The sequence below is a fragment of the Leptosomus discolor genome, chromosome Z, assembly GCF_034619465.1.
Source record: "Leptosomus discolor isolate bLepDis1 chromosome Z, bLepDis1.hap2, whole genome shotgun sequence".
Classification (NCBI taxonomy): Eukaryota; Metazoa; Chordata; class Aves; order Leptosomiformes; family Leptosomidae; genus Leptosomus; species Leptosomus discolor.
In genome coordinates this window covers 42,758,747-42,776,083 of record NC_141419.1, presented here as the reverse complement: position 1 = coordinate 42,776,083, position 17,337 = coordinate 42,758,747, and the positions used below count along the sequence as shown (strand labels likewise).

Sequence of the window (17,337 nt, the reverse complement as noted above, 5' to 3'; positions counted from 1 at the left end):
ACAGAAATATATTTATTAGGCCATCCAGGCAGAAGTGCTATTGATTCCTTTCCAACTTGTACATTAGGAGGAAAAAAGGTGAAAAGTGTAGTCAGCAGAAGCAAGTAATACAAAGGCAGCTGTCTCATCCATCTGGTGGAAATTATTTTTTTTCTTCTGAATTAACAAGTTGTGAAGACTTAGACCCAGGGATGTTGTAAACATAGTGCATTTGCTGTTGTTTATCTGCTAGTGTTTGTAAGTGGTGAAACAATGGAACAGGCTACCCAGAGAGGTGGTAGAAGCCTCATCCCTGTAACACTCAAGGTCAGGTTGGATAGGGCTCTGAGCAACCTGATGTAGCTAAAGATGTCCCTGCTCACTGTAGGGGGCGTTGGACTAGATGACCTTTAACGTTTCCTTCCAACCCAAACTATTATGTGATTCTATGATTTTAGATTTGGGTGAAAATGTCTGTCTATTCTGTCCTTTTAATTTTCATCTTAATATCTAGGCTTACCATGTAGGCTTTGACAGGATCAGTGGCACTTGAAGTGCTCCCTTGTGTGAGCAGTATAAGTAGCTCTCTGTGTGAAACAGCAGCATCATACTCTTCTGTTTCTGGTATAGTTAATGACTAACAAGTTCTTTTTATTTTCTGTGCTGTAAAGAAAGCTTTTGCTAATGAGATCCTTTTCTAAGACTTATCAATGCAATGCATTTGATCGTAGAGATGAAATCTCGTTTCCCTTAAATTTTTGCTTCTTCTGTGCTTACTAGTTGGACAGTTTGTCCCAATAGCACAGCCTCTTTGACCATTATAAATCTAATCTGTGGATAATGAAGTGAAAAATGAGCTTGTGGTTAGACAATAAAAAGTAGTTATAAAATTTTGCAGTTCGTATTATAGAAAACTAAAGCAGGAAAAAAACTTATGAATGTAAATAATAATTGTGGGTTGTTTTTTTTTTCACGAGTGAGGTACTCTGAATTTGATAGGATTGTGGTATATGTGAGCTTATCAAGAGCAATTAATATATCCTTTTGTTTGTAGTGACAGGATATCATGTACGAGATTTGAGAGAACTTCTAAATGTAGCAGTCATGATCAGTATCAGAGTTTTGCTTAAAGAACAAAATGAACCAACTTTAAAAAAAAAGGTTTTTTTTAAAGTGATCAAAAAATCCCTTTCAGATGTTCATATAAAAGTATTGCTGTGAGTTAGAAATATCTATTATTATCCAGCAGAAATAATTAATTATCACTGAGTCACAAAAATATGTTGTATTAATAAGTATTCATTATTTTGATAGTGGAAATCTGGTAGACAAACAGAAGTGTTAGAAGGACTCACCTGTAACTTGTCACTTATCAGTTGCATCCAGACAATGTATTTGTCCTAACGAGAACCATTTCATAAAGATATTTACATAATTTCCTCTCATTTTCCAAGCAACGGATGGCAGCACAGTATAGCAAGGGAAAGACTTGATTACACTTCTTCTAGTGTTTTAAGGTCAGTCTTCTTTCAGCTAAATCTAGAACAGATACTGATTTTCAATTTATATTTTTCAAATTTAAATGGAGAATGAACACATGCCCTGTATAGTAATTGAGCTGGAGAGGCATTTAACATCCAAGTTATTGATTAGCATTTGTTTGCTTGTGCACCATTGATTGTGAACTGCAGTTAAGTCTTCTTTTTCTGAAACACTCAGGTTTCATTCTGTATGGTGTTAGGCCTTGCATACTAATAACTGTGCAATAATGATTTTGTGCTGCGTCTTTATCAAAGACTCATACCACTGGCAAAGCAAAAGGTTTTCCATTTTGTCATTCTTAAAGTGCTTGAAAGGTAAGAAATTATTTTTTATTTCTTTTGGTTTGGAGGGAATTTTTAAAGAAATAACTATATTTAATGTGATTACACATTAAATGCAGTTGTACAGACCTGTGCTGGCATTAGGTCTAAAGAAAATAAAAAGCATGTCCTGAGGTTGTAGCTTTGTGCTACAACCAGGGCTTGAAGATGTCAGTTGCTATCCATGTAAATGATAGTGAGTGAGCCGTGAATCATTCATCAGTATGATCTCAGAAGTTAGGTTAGAAGTGGGTAGGTACAGCCAGTTGAACATAATAAATTACACCCTGGTAGTCTCATGAAAACTGCATTTAAAAAAAAAAAAAAGGAAAAAGAAAAAGAAAGTGCTGTGTTAGTACTGATACTTTAACACATAATAGAGCAAGAGGAAATATTTAGAGTTGTGCTGCTCTCAGATACAGGGCTGATTCAGATATTTTTCTAATGCTCTCTTTGATTACATTTCCATTAAGTGTCATTCACTGTATTGACCTGAACATGATATTTTTCACTGGCAGATAATTGTGATGATCAGATGGTGTCTGCTTTGCCTCAGTCATCATTCAGCGGTTCATCAGAGCTGTCTAGCAGCCACAGCCCTGGATTTGCAAGGCTTAATCGAAGAGAGGGTGAGTTCATTTTATTGGTTGATTGATGTTATTTTTTTACAAGTTCTTTTTAAACATTTTTTTACCTGTGCACAATGTTGAAATGATACATAGTGAGCATATTCTGGGTTATTTGGGCTGAAGAGAGTTATGTTTGCTGTTTTAAGGAGAATAGGAAGGTAGAGCAGTCTCAAAGAATTTACTTCGCCGTGTGCACTAGGTATTTTGTGGTAAAATTATACGTTCAGACACTTGTGACCGTTTACTAATTTTAGTATGAAGGATTTATCCTGACTGAAACCAAAATTTTCATGTGATTTTCCAGTATAAAATGCAGACAACTTTGGACATATATTTGTGTCTAATGCTAAGACTCCTAATTTTGTTTCTTAGCAAGACAATAATCATAGAATCCTAGAAATATAGAATAGTTTGGGTTGGAAGGGACTTTTAAAGTTCATCTAGTCCAACCCTCCCCTTCAGTAAGCAGGGACATCTTCAGATAGATCAGGTTGCTCAGAGCCTCATCCAATCTGACCTTGAATGTTTCAGAGATGGGTCTTCTACCATCTGTCTGGGCAGCCTGTTCCAGTGTCTCAATGTCATTGTAAGAAAATTCTTCCTTATATCTAGTCTGAATCAACCATCACCCCTTGTCCTATCACTACAGGCCCTGCTAAACTGATTGCCCCTATCTTTCTTATAGGCCCCCTTTCAGTATTGAAATACCACAATAAGGTCTTCCCTGAGCCTTCTATTATCCAGGCTAAACAATCTCAACTCTCTCAGTCTGTCCTCATAGGAGAGGTGTTCCATCCCTCTGATAATTTTTTGTGGCCCTCTTCCGAACTCACTTCAACAGGTTGATGTGTTTTTGTGCTGGGGGCCCTGGAGTGGGACACAGTACTGCAGGTGGGGTCTCACCAGAGCAGAGTAGAGGGGCAGAATCACCTGTCTCAACCTACTGGGCATGCTTCTTTTGATGCAGTCCAGGATACAATTGGTTTTCTGGTCTGCAAGCACACGTTGCCGATTCTGTCTCTCACCCACCAACACCCTGAAGTCCTTCTTGGGAGGGCTGCTATTGATCCTTCCATCCCCTAGTCTGTATTGATACTGGTGAATGCCCAAACACAGATTCAGGACCTTGTGCTTGGCCTTGTTGAACTTCATGACATTCACATGGGCCCACTTCTCAAGCTTGTCCACATCTCTCTGGACGCCATCTTGTCCCTCAGGCATGTCAACCACCCCACTGAACTTGGTGTCATCAACAAACTTGTGATAGCGTACGCGATCCCACCATCTGTGTAAATTGATGAAGATACTAAACAGCACTGATCCCAGTACAGACCCCTGATGGATACCACTTGTCACCAATCTCCATCTGGACATCGAGCCATTGACCACTGGTCCCTGGATGCAACCATCTAACCAATTCCTCATCCACTGAACAGTCTATCAAATCCGTATTGCTCCAATTTAGAGAGAAGGAATTTGGGAGGGACGTAATAAATAATATTTTTTCTCTTAGAGGACGAATAGAAAAAGTGCAAATATATGAATGTCATTAAAAAGATAAAAATTAACTTTGAAATACTGATATACTGAGAAATCTCAGTCACCAGCCCTATTAGACAAGTATCCAGGAGCTCAGTTATTCCCGTCAATAACGTACTAAAGGTAATTTTTCTTCTTTTTTTGCCCCAGCACCATAATGTATTAACATTACAGCTCTGATGCTATGGAGGAATAAATATATTTAGGAAGGATTTTATTAAAATGTTACAATATGGTGTTAATGGTAAAAAAAACTCCACTTGTTGACAGACCTAAAAATAATACTTGATTTAAAATTAGGGCTTTAAAAACACCTAAGGTCTGGGTTGAAATTAAATCAGTTTAGATATCCAAAAACACATCTTACTGCTTCTAGTCATCTTTCGTCTTTGTAAATCAGCCATGATCCACCGTGTAGTCTAAGTTTAAGGAAGTTATGAAGCTCGACTTCACACCTGTTGGTAAGCTGTCCAACATGAGCACGCAGTGACTGAAGCTGCTAAATGGGCTTATGGAAGAAGGAGCTTCTATGGGCACTGATTTTTATGTAATTATTACTGATGACTCAAGAGGGAGACTGAGGTGCAATCCTGGGAGACCTCAATGAGTTGTGTCTTAAGTTGCAATCTGTTAGGAGAATATAACCTGGACTTCTGTGTTGTCAATGATTTCATGGAAGCAATAAACATTATTACAGTTTCAAAATAAATTGATAATTGTAAATGGCTTTGCCTTTAATATAGATAATTCTCTACTTTGAATAAAATCAAATAGTTTATTCAGCCAAAGTTAGTGTTTAGAAGTGATTATGACCTTCTAATATTCAATTTAGACAAGCAGAATTATGGTCTTAATCCAATATATTTGGTGCTTAAAATGACAAAATTAAGGAAAATTGAACACAATCTAGATATGAAAAAAGTACAGTATTTTTACACAGATTACTTAGGAGTCAAATTGTTGTCATTCATCAGTAAAGAAACAGAACAAAGATGCATATGAACCTAGACTGTTTCAATTGGCAAAAAAAAGGTAGAAATTAACAAGAAACACAGGGATGTGACAAGTTGCACTGAAGGGGGAAATAGTTATTTAACCGTATTGCATTGTGTTTACTAAACGTAGAAAATGGACAGGAAAATTAAAAGAATTGAGGAGAGAATGCTATAGTATAAAAAAACCCCAAACTACAGTGTGGAGTTTAAATGAAGACAATAAAAATGGTGTCAACAGAGACAGAGTAGTAAAACAGCTAACTGCAATTATGTTTCAGCTCTCTGTAAAGGAAAAGAATAATGTGGTTGAACTACATGACGACAAAAAAGGTTTTTCAGTCAATTAACAGTTAAGGAAAGTGATAACATCTAGGAATAACTTCTCAAATGTTTTTCAAACTTTTAATTGTTATTAATGCATTGGTTTCCTGAAGATTTGCAAATATTCAATACTCAAGCACAGTCAATAAATACTCCTGCTAACTGCTGAGGTAGTTACTCTGACATCATCTCTGCTTGCAATAATGGAAAAGTAGATAGAAGAGTCAAATAACAAGAATAAAGTAAAAAATCCAGAAAAGACAATCATTTTTATGGAAAAATAGATCTTTTAAACCCCTGATTTAATTATTTGAGGTTAGAAGACATAAATTCAGGGATTTAATATATGTGGAATTTGACTTTTGACCTAATGTGGTATGACTTTTTAATTTTAAATAATACCACAATATCAATACAGTCCAAATTAAATGGATTAAGAGCTAGCTGGTCGATTGCAAAGAGTGTTTATTGTTACTGTCTAAAGGCATTTCCATAGAAGTTCAGAGGAAACTGTAAGGCTAACTATTCAATACTTTTGTTGATTATAACAACTAATCACAAACCATTTATGATGAAATGCGTAAATGACATAAAAATTGGTTAAATAATAAATAATAATGGCAAAGCAATAATGCAGATATATGGTAATAAATTCACCTATTGAAACAAGCACTTCAACAGGGTGAGTTATAAAGTGTTTAGAAGAAAGAACAGAGGTCGTACTTATCGGATAAGAACTGTATCCCACAAAGTTGTGGCCGAAATTGATGTGGGAGTTGAGCTGAATTAGCAATTCACCATCAGCATGTTCTCTAGCAAAAAGAAATAGACAAGTTTTTATATATACAAACAGAAGAAAGGAGATCTTGCTGTCCATATAGCTGTATACTTTACTAGTAAACTGTATTGTAAAATTCTGGATCCTGAAAGGCTTGTTGCAAAACTTGGCTTTCTACAGCTAGTTCTACCACTGTGGGTAGGTGGTAGAAAAAAATGTTTATGGGAGGTGCTTTTAATGTATCTGTTCACATGAGGATTTGTACATCTTAAAAGTAGGCACTTGGTCCAAAGAAAAAGTTTTGGTGTTTTTTTATAAAAAGCAGAGCATGCCTACTAGGATTAGCGGTAGGAACCATAAGTACTAATATCTAACCTGAGCCATCAAGGATGTGCCTCTGTCCACTGTTTGCCAATAACTTTCATGATGAGTAGTCAGCTGAAGATTGTCACTACAGACAATTTGTTCCATCTGCAAATATAGGAAGTTTCTTGAAGTGTTATTTCCCAACCATGATCTGTGGAAGAGACCTCTGTTCAGACAGGGAGAAGGTTATGTCATTGTTGAGGTCAAAGTCTTCTGGTTTTGTCTGCAGTGGGATCAGGACTTCGCTAGTTGTATATACATAAAGCCCTCTCATTCACCGTTCCTATCTCACTGGAAAAGATTTATTAATGGGACTGTGAACCATTATACCCAAGAATGAGGGCCTTCTTTTAAATTAATGAACTTCTGCAACTTTACAGGCAAATAATTCAGAAATTTGCTCTACAAGACTACACATACCCATGGAAGAGCTTTGATATTTAGGCAGCTAAATGAGCTGGAAAATGATTTGGCTGTGACTGCCTTGTCCCATACTCTCACACAATTACTTGTTTAGAATATGACAGAAAAAAATTAAATATAAAAGTTGTTAAGTGGCCAAAAAGTCTGGCTTACAGCTTTATTTTTCCCTGAAATAGGAAGAAACCCATGTATGTTAATTATGCTGTCAGCTTACATTGCCAGATTTTCAGAAGCAGCCTGGAAACTTGAATGCACTAACAGCTACCAGACCTGTTTTTTCTGTGGTGTGTATATGTCTTTTTCATTAATCTTTACCTCATCATTTCACTGAATATCAAATACAACTTATTGCACTTATTTCAGTTCAAAGAGCATTTAAAAGATAGCTTATTCAATATGGTACTGTAAACTCCATCTTTTTTTTTTTTTTTTTCTTTTTTTCCCCGTATAAAACACTATAGTTTAATCACTTTTTGAGAACTTGCACTAAGCAGGTCAAAATGGATAAATGAATACTACCTATCAGTAGTTAAAGAAAACATCAAGGAAACAGTTAAAGAAAAATAACATTTCTCCCACATAAGAAGAAAGGTCTGTTTTCAGCAATTTTCTTTTTTACTATTTAAGAAACAGTTTAACCTGCATAATGTAATGCTAACAATTAAAATAAAAAAACCCAAATAAACGAAAAAACTTAATAGCAGCTAGGTTTGTTAGTCACCAAAAGATAATTAGAAAGAGCTTACTCCTTCCATTTCATTAGTATGCAAATAAAATTCATTAGGGCTAATATTTTGCTTTAGCACAAGCAATAAGAAAATTAAGCTTGAATGAAAAGATACAATCTGATAGTAATCATTGTGTTTTTATATAATAACAGCAAATTTAAGTTGATCCTGCTAACATCATGGCTTAAATTTTTATGACTTACCAGACTTCTGTAGGTGTGTTGCGAAAAAAGGCAAAAGTGACAATAGAAATCCTTTATTTTTAAACCAAATAAAATAAGCAGTGGCTACAGTGACTTATGCATAAAAGATGATGCGTTCTGCTATATTGTCAGTGAAAATCCTGTACCATTCAGTTTCTAAGGAAGAAATCACAGATTTTTTTTTCTTTAACTGCTGCAATAATTATGGCTTTCAGTGAGAACATTGCTATCAATCTCTCAGCATATTAATTATGAAATTGTTTTAAATATCGTTGTACAGCTTCACTTTTTTATAGAAAATGGTTTTAACACCTGCTTTAAACACCTTAAAGAAAATACATGGGCATACACAAAAGTTGTAGATGGTATTGTAGGTGCACTACAAATTTTAAGAAATTATCAAGTTTCCACCAGCTTCAGTGAACACAGGAGAGTGTGCTTGAGAGTGCTTTTCTACCTGAAATACAGATATGGGAATATAAAAAAGTGAGAACAACTTTTGCAAAAAGTTGCCTTGAACTAGTTTATTAAAATACTCTTAGAAGCAATCTCCAATGGATTGAGAGCAAGATCAAGTAAAAATTTGTTTCAGAAATCGAATTTGCTAGAACTCATGTATGCTATTACCTTTGCTAAACTCTATATAATAAAAAACAGAAATCTTGATCTGTCCGTATTGATATTTTAGGTTTAAATATTTTTAAATAATATGTTTTTAAAATCTTAGATGAAGGCTGATTTTTGTCCAAAATTTGAGTCAATATGATGTCTTTTAGAGAGTCATAACAGAATTCGACTCTCAAGCCTGTTTTGCAGCAATAAATAATTTAAGATAATAACTCCTTTAATATATTGAGGAATGGAAAAGTAGATCATAAGTGCTGATGCATCTGATTTTCCTAAAATTTTTCCTTGCATATTCAAGGCAGGAGGGGAGTTGTATTTTTATATTGGCAAATCAAAAGTACTCCAAAGCATTCAACTATTGCTAGATGGGCCAAGATCAGAGATTTTGGAAAACTTCCTAAATTAAAAAAGGGTAGGAAATTTTCCATATGATGTAATCTTGACTAATTTCAGTTGTAGTGGAAAACAAATTTGAGTGTGTTAAAATCCAACTTTAAGATCTCTTAATTTTTTCGATTCTAAAGAAAAATAATATAAAACCACAAAACTTTATTCCTGCCACACCCCTACAAAAAGTTCATAGACGTAATTTGACAAAGGATCTGCCTCTTGCTATCTCCTTTAAAATATTTTTCCTTAACCTGTTAGTGCTCAATTTGCTGGCATACAACATGTGTTTTTCTGTATTATGATCCTACTCATATTGCCATTGCACTGGGTCAGTACTGCCATACCAGCTCGGCTAGTATGAGAGGTCAGTATTTCTAGGCTAAATTAATCTCAAAGTTCTACAAAATAGCGGTATTCTCATTAATATCTTAGTTATTATTTCCTTCAGTGTCAGATAGGCAGGTAATTTAACTAAATACTATCATAACCTTCATAACATTATTTACATTTTTTATACTACATTTTAATCTACATCTTTATACATCTAAGAGACACAGAAAATCTGATACTAAGCCGCTTCAGAAAATAGTATGTAAGAGCTGAAAGTAAAATAAAGACTCATGAAACAATATAATTGCTAGGAAGTAACAGACTGCTCACGTTAAATTGACAATATCTAAAGTAGAACTAACTGGTGGAAAGCAACTTTGGCTTGACTTTGTCTTATTGTTTTGTTATACAAGTGAACAGAAATAAAATGTCCATTAATAGTATTTTATATTTAAAATATTAAATCAAATCCAAAATTAAAGATTGTGGTGGTTTGACCCCGGCTGAATGCCAGGTGCCCACCAAAGACATTCTATCACTTTCCCCCTCCTCAACTGGACAGGGGAGAGAAAAATATAACAACAGCCTCATGGGTTGAGATAAGGACAGGGAGATCACTCAGCATTTACCTTCACACGCAAAACAGACTTAACTCAGGAAAAAAAAAAAAAAAGTAATTTATTACCAATTAACTGAGAGAGGAGTAATAAGAAATAAAACCAAATCTTAAAACGCCTTCCCCCTACACCTTCCTTCTTTCCTGGGTTTAACTTTGTTCCTGATTTCTCTCCCTCCTCCCCGCAAGCAGTGCAGGTGGACAGGGAATGGGGGTCATGATCAGTTCATCACACTGTTCCTGCTCCAGTGTGGGGTCCCCTCTCACTGGAGACAGTCCTCCATGACTTCTCAGTGTGAGTCCTTCCCACAGGCTACAGTTCTTCATGAACTGCTCCAGCGTGCCCCCCTCCATGGGGTCACTAGCAGCAAACCTGCTCCAGTGTGGGCTTCTCTCTCTCCACAGGTCCACAGGTCCTGCCAGGAGCCTGCTCCAGTGCAGATTTCCCACAGGGTCACAGCTTTTCAGGTACCCAACGACTCCAGCGTGGAGTCCTCCACGGGTGTAGGCAGTCATCTGCTCCACAACCCATGGGCTTCAGAGGGACAGCCTGCCTCACCATAATCTTCACCACAGGCTACAGCGGAATCGCTGCTCCGGCACCTGGAGCAACACCTCCCCCTCCTTCTTCTTTACTGACCTTGGTGTCTGCAGAGTTGTTTCTCTCACATATTCTCACTCCTTTCTCTCACTGCAATTACTGCTGCAAAATAACTTTTTGCCTTTCTTAAACACGTTATCCCAGAGGCAAAATCACCATCGCTGACGGGTTGCCAGCGGCAGGTGCATCTTAGAGCTGGCTGGCATTGGCTGTATCGGACATAGGGGAAACTCCTAGCAGCCTCTCACAGAAGCCACCCCTGTAATCCCCCCGCTACCAAAACCTTGCCACACAAATTCATTACAAAGATAGACATAATATTAAACAACAGCTTAAATATGCAGCTATATATTAAATAACAGCATTATGTATGCAAAATGCATATTTATATTTTCATTCACTTTTTTACACTTTCCGTCACAATCTGGTCCTGCTCAAGAGACAATTGAGGACAGTTTTTGAAATGAGACTGACAGTGAAAATCTATTACTTAGCAGTTTTCAATAAATATCATTGCTCTCCCAGCAGGCTGAAGAACAGCAGTCTCTGTCTAACCATCATATATCCTTTAATTTTTTTCCAAAACAGAAATAATTTATATTCTAAATAATTTTCAGTTACAAGCTGTTGTATGTAAAGAGTTAGGCAAAGGAATTAATGTTAGATAATGAAAATTATTTTAAAATAAAATCATCACATTATGTTTGCTACTATATTTCCTTCAGATTTCCAGTGAACAATGAAATCTATCCCTACTTCATCAATCAATTTTGTTGTTGTCCAGGAGCTTGACTGATAATCAGACAGGTTGTAATAAATTATTTGGATGTAGTGAATGGAAAGAGGGTATAACAAAGGTTTCAATTGTCCAGGACATTGTATAATAGCACAGTAATGTTCTTGTCCATGTTAAAATTAATTCTGTTCATTACTCCTGGTATAAATATCACACAAAACTGCTATGGTCCAGCAGTCACCAGCTAAGCTTGCAAGGTAACTATGTAAACTAGGCTTTATGATTTTCTTCATCTGTAGTGCAGTTGTTCCTGTAAATCCTCCCAGTGTCTAAAATCAACAGAAAATGTCAGGTAGCTCCATTAGCAGGATTGTTGATGTACAAACAGAAATGATAATGTACTTTGAGGGTCTTTTTAAGCCAGTTAAATTGGCATGATGGTAGATAGTGAGGTAGAGTTAAACAGAATTGATTTGGATGCAATCAGTAAAATCTTTTATGATTTTTTTTAGCTTCTTTATAGAACTAGCCTTTTTAGAGACTTGTCTGCCTGCTATGTCATTTTTCTCTGTCATTGTCTAACAAAAAGAAATAAGAATTCTATTATAAGTTTAGTAATACAAAGTCCAGTATTATGCATTTTTATATATTGATGTCATTTAGGAATCAATAGCTTGTAATATAGCTTAAAAATAATTTTCATGTGATTTACAGTATCAAAGGTATTTCCATTAGTTATTTTCTACAAGTTAAAAAATTTATGAGCATGTGGATACTCCACAAGGCCTTCACCTGTGTGTTCTCTTTATTTTTTCTCACCTTTCAAACAAAGCATAAAAAAGAATCCAAAATTTCCATAAATATCATGACAGGGCAACTGCTTTGTACAATTTTGTAATTTTTACAGTCCTCCTTCTATTGTAAATATTAGGGACCTAAATTTCAGTGTCATGAAGATTCTAGAATTTAAATAATTTATTTAATATGATTTTTGTTGTTGTGAACTCTTCCTAGTGTCACACTGGTACTTGGTATAAGTTAATAACAAACATAAAGTTGCCTTTTTCTTCCTATCTTGTAAGGTATAGCTCATCGACCATGTTAAATGAAAATAAAAGGTCACCAGTAAATTCAGCTGCTCAGTCTTCAGTAGGTCAGGGTGAAAAATTCTCTTCCTTTATACAGTATGTGAATGTATCTAGGATACCAGCACTACTACTTTTTTGTTTCTCTTAAGAGTAATTCACATTACAGGTTTTTTGTTGTTTCAGGGTGCATTTTTTTGTTTGGGCCTTGTTTTTTTGTTTTTTTTTGGTTTTTTTTTTCAGTAGAAAAGCCCTCCTTTCCTACCAATTCAAAAAAAAAAAAAAAGCTGTTCTTTATTTTGCACAGTCATTTATTACACAGATTAACCTGCTTTTAATTCTGCTTTTGACAACAGAAATTCACTTGTGCATTAAGCTCATCATGACAGTGTCTACAAAACAAATAAAGGGTGTACTATTTACAAATGCAGAGGTCTCAGGTCACCTTTTTTTGTAAGCGATGGTTTGGGGTTATTTTTAGTGTCTAATGTGCGCATTGCAAGAACGGAGTGATAGCCACTGTAAAAGTCAACTCTGCAAATACTCTGCGGTCAGAAACTTGAGTGTTTATAGTAAATTTTTCACATCTTCTGGATGACGCAGTCTCTAATCCTTCAGCAGAGAATCAAGCTGAATAGAAGTGGTGCTGATATCAGAAATACCTGTGCATCACTGCGCACTAAGGTTGCTGTCTTCCTAAAACGTGAATGGATTACAGGATGTCTCACTCATAAAATATCCGTTGTATCATTTGCATTACAACACAAAGACATCATTGCTAAATAGTCTGATCTGCAAAGGAACAGGAAAAACATACATTTTGGGATTCATAGTAATTCTACATTGTCATGAACATATTTCACAAAAAGGGTTGCCAAAAAGGATGATTTGAAATAAATTGTTTTGGGTCAGAAGATAAGCATAGAGAAATGTAACCCTAAATAATCCTGTTTGAGGAGGTAGGTGCAAATGAAAATCCAAAATAAAAAGCCAAATTATAAAATTGTTACCTATAGTAACAAATCCATCTCAAGAGAGGTTATCCATTGTGTTCAAGCCTAATTAGACATTCCCAGAATAATATAATATATCTGAAAATTCAATATGAACCCTCAAGACTTTTTAAGGTTTTAAATTCAAAACAGAATTTTGAGTACATTAGCCATGAATTTTGTGAAAAATAACTTTTAAAAGAAGGCTATGAAAAACTAGTAGAAACTAAATCTCCAGGAAAGATGAAAAGGACTTAAAGTTAAGACCATTTGTATCATTGCCAGACAAGTGTTTTTCCTGCAAGGTTTAATCTTTGAGAAAGGACTCTGAGGGCTGAAAAAAAAATCTTTCACTCAATAGTGGCCAAGTATTATAATTAAAGGAGTATCTTTACCCACTTTATCAACATTTTTTCGTTGATAAACTGAAATGTTCTCTTATTTTAAAACTAAAAAGTGACAAAATATGCCCAGTACAGAACACTCTGCAAGTGTTAGCAGTGTACTACAAGTATACCTGATATAATTTTGAAATGCAGGTGGAATGTTAAGTAGATAATTAATGTAATTGATCAGGCATTGACTTAAAAATACCCACAACTGAGATCTCCAGTGTTGCCAGCTGCAAGAAGAGAGGCACAAGGGTGGGAATTTTAACATAGGCACAATCCAGAACCCTTTGATGTGAATAGAGCTTTAAGTATCGTTTGTGATGGTAGTTGTTTAATTTCAGTAATACTTTGAAATTACATTGAAAATTCTGAATTTTTAAAAGGGAATGTTAAAGACTAATTGTGAAAATTTAATAAAAATGTATAAACAAGTGTATAAAACAGACTTCACCCAAATCTTTTCAGTGTTATAGTTTAATTGTGTTGTTTTGTGAGAGATGAGTAAATGTTGTAATTATTTTTAGAAATAAAGCAGCCAAAGTATGCCCTTGATTTTAAAACCTTGAGCTACAGAAAGATGGATGTCTTTCTGATGGGAAATCAAAATGGTCTATTGATTCTAAAGTGCAAATTGTCAAAAACAGACTGGCAGGAACTAACAGATAAATCAGTTTTCAGACAGCTCTCAATATTTCACCTTCTAACATTTTCAATGAGATTAAGCTGCCTCATGTCAAAGTGTACCTGATTTCTAAACATAGAATGAAGGTATGAAGTGGGATCTCCACTTTTGTTGTTGAGAGGGATAACAAGATTTACGCTTGGCAAGTACAACCCTGTGTTTAAGGGTATTGTGTGTCTACACTTCTGAATGTTTGCAGTTTAAGAGAATTCATAAAATCATTGAGTTTTTAGTTATGCACAAACCCAAAAAAAGGCCTAAATTGTAGGCAAATATGGATTCATCCTGCGTTCAGGTGCTTAAAAATTGTAAAATTAATCAAACACAAATCAGGACTGATCAGGAATGAGAAAGAGCTGGAAAATATAACACTGTTTATTGGAAATAATTGTATTTTTTTCTCATTTTATTCCAACTATTTTTCCACTAAAGATATTTCATAAGATATTCAGTGGACCATTTGCATGGTTTTTAGTTTATCTTTACATTATTTTATATCCAAAAGCTTCAATATATCTTACAAACATATTTTGACTGATGAGCTATGAGAGTTTAAATAGAAATTTTAGCTATATCAATCATAATAATTCTGGGAAACGTATTCAGTTCTGTTTTGTTTAGTCCTTCATTAAGATATTGCTTTACATCACCAGGTCTTCAATGTCTTGTCACAGGTAACCACCTTGTTAACTGCAGAATATCCTTTTTGGTTTTTATCTTACAAGTGTGAGATACGCTGTGTTGCTAAAGAGAGTATTGCATTTTGAAATGACCATTATTTGCCAAAAGTGACACCTCCTCTTCTTTAGAACCTGATTGCTCCTAAATGAAACTGATACTGAAAACAATCTTCCATTTCATTAAAAACTGATAGCTTTACAATTTTTAAAATACAGCTCTTATAGGTAGACTATTTTGAATTACTAAATGGTAAATATTCTGACAAGTTTACAAAGTTTAACAGAACCATAACCGTACACATTTCCATTTTGCTAAGAAGTAAATATTCAATAGAAGGATGAGTGAAAGTATTCTGAGCATTAACTACACATGCCTTGTACTTAATACATAACATACAATAAACCAGAACAGATTTTGGTTTTGCTATTGATTTTTAATGATTAATCAAGCTTCTTGTATTTTAAAGTAATAACTCAATAACTTTGTTTTCTGTGATATTCTGCTTTCTGCACTTACACTCTAGCACCGTAGCCATATTTAGGTGTAAGTTCATTTTCATAAAATGAAAATTATTTGTTTGCCTAGCACAGACTACCGTTCTGATAGTGATAGTAGTAATAGTCTTAGAATACAATTCGTAGGGAAATCAATTTCAAATAAGTACTTTCTGTGTATACTCACAGGACTAACTACTAATTCACAGATGTCTACATTTAGTAAAAAGTTGACCTTGAAAGAGTAGTCGTGAAAGAACAGCTCAGACAAAAACGAAATGACCCATTAAAATCATAGATTTCACAACTCATTACATTGTTGACTATGTTTCCTCAAGGGATTGTTTTGTCTTTTGGAGAACTAGGAAGGCTTGATTATTTTTCTAGCCTGTAGAAATATGGAAAAGCTGTCATAATTTAATTTTTTATGAGAATGAAGTGGTAGAGATATAAGTATATTAAAAAAGCAATTTCAGCTTATTATTTCCCGATAAAAAAACAAAACAAAACAAACAAAAAACCCCACCTCATCTTCTATTTAGAACTGCAACAAAGAATCTATTTTTTTTTTCTACTATATGAGTATTTGTCACATAAAATTAATTGTGTGATTATAATTGGTGCCTTTAAGTTTTCTGGTGTGTACACATGGGAACACAGAGTAATGTAATCAGACTGTTATGAGTAGAGATGTTTGAGGGACAATATGCATGCATAGGATTCTTCATGCTGAAATGAGAGAGCACAAAAACTGCCATGGCTCTGTTCTCATTTCTTAAGAGCATGCAAGATATTTTTCCTCTCACAAATCCAGAAAAGTTGTCTGTGTGCATCTTTCTCAGAAACGTATCTCCAGATTCATGTACCTGAATGATCTATGTGTTTCACTTCAGTCTCAAAGACATCATTTTCAACTAACATGAGACTTTGTGAGCCACTGTTAAGCAGTTCTCCCTCAGGTATTAATAATTTTTCTGGGACTGGGAATTGAAAAGAAACCAGGAAGAATTTGGCAAAATTAGGACTGAACTGGGATTTCTGACACATAAAATTATAAAACCAGGAATGTCAGTTTGAATACTGCTGGATTGATCGACCTAGTGCCAATATCTGAAGCAGCTGGAGCCTTGTCCTGGGAGGGTGTATATAGTGACAGACAAGAGTTTTCTAAATGCCAAAATTTTGCTTTACAGAAGACTAGATTCCCAGTGCAGTTTCTAACTATTTTCCATCTGCAGTAGGTCTCAAGTCCTTTCATGTGCCTTTCCCACCTATTTCTCCAACCTTTACATAATTTTTAAGATCAGAAGAGACAAAGGCACAATTATTTTTGTAGCTTTCAACTTGCTAAGGCAGTCTTGGTTTACATGGTTACAAATGTCCTTCTGGCCTTTAATCCAGGTTCCAGACCGCCTGGACTCAATTTCACAGTTCACAATTTCACTGCCAGAAATTCAAACCAGACCTGAAGGCACTGCACTTGGTTGACAGTCACATGTAAAAACTGACACAACAGGTACAAAATTTCCTACCATGAAAATAGTTATCAGAAAAAAGTCCTCACCCCAAAATCCCTAAAGAAATTGAGTCTTACCTGCAACTGGTTCAGGTTTTGGTACTGATGAGCCTTTGACTTCTCACTGAATCAAAAGCAGATATCTTAGTATTTTCAACCATATCATAAAAGTTGCCTACTGGCAATATCTGACTGTCTTCCATTTGTGCAACACACTTGATCTTTTTTGCCTCAATAATTATGCCTCAAAGAGCATCAATATTTATGGAAAAAAAAAAAACAAACAACCAAACAATCAGAGAACATGCTCTAAGATCATAATTTTTTCTCTCTGAGACTCATTCATTACCATCCCTTATTTTCAGCTCACTT

At 35.0% G+C, this 17,337-nt stretch overlaps 1 protein-coding gene across 1 annotated transcript in view; it reads left to right on the top strand.

The window, feature by feature from the left end:
- The window catches only part of CNTNAP4 (contactin associated protein family member 4), a 239,362-nt gene that overhangs the window by 43,704 nt on the left and 178,321 nt on the right, over positions 1-17,337 (top strand). The window contains exon 2 of the mRNA XM_086480489.1: positions 2,360-2,470. Coding sequence (XP_086336615.1) covers positions 2,360-2,470 — 111 coding nt within the window. The remainder of the gene's footprint in view (positions 1-2,359; positions 2,471-17,337) is intronic.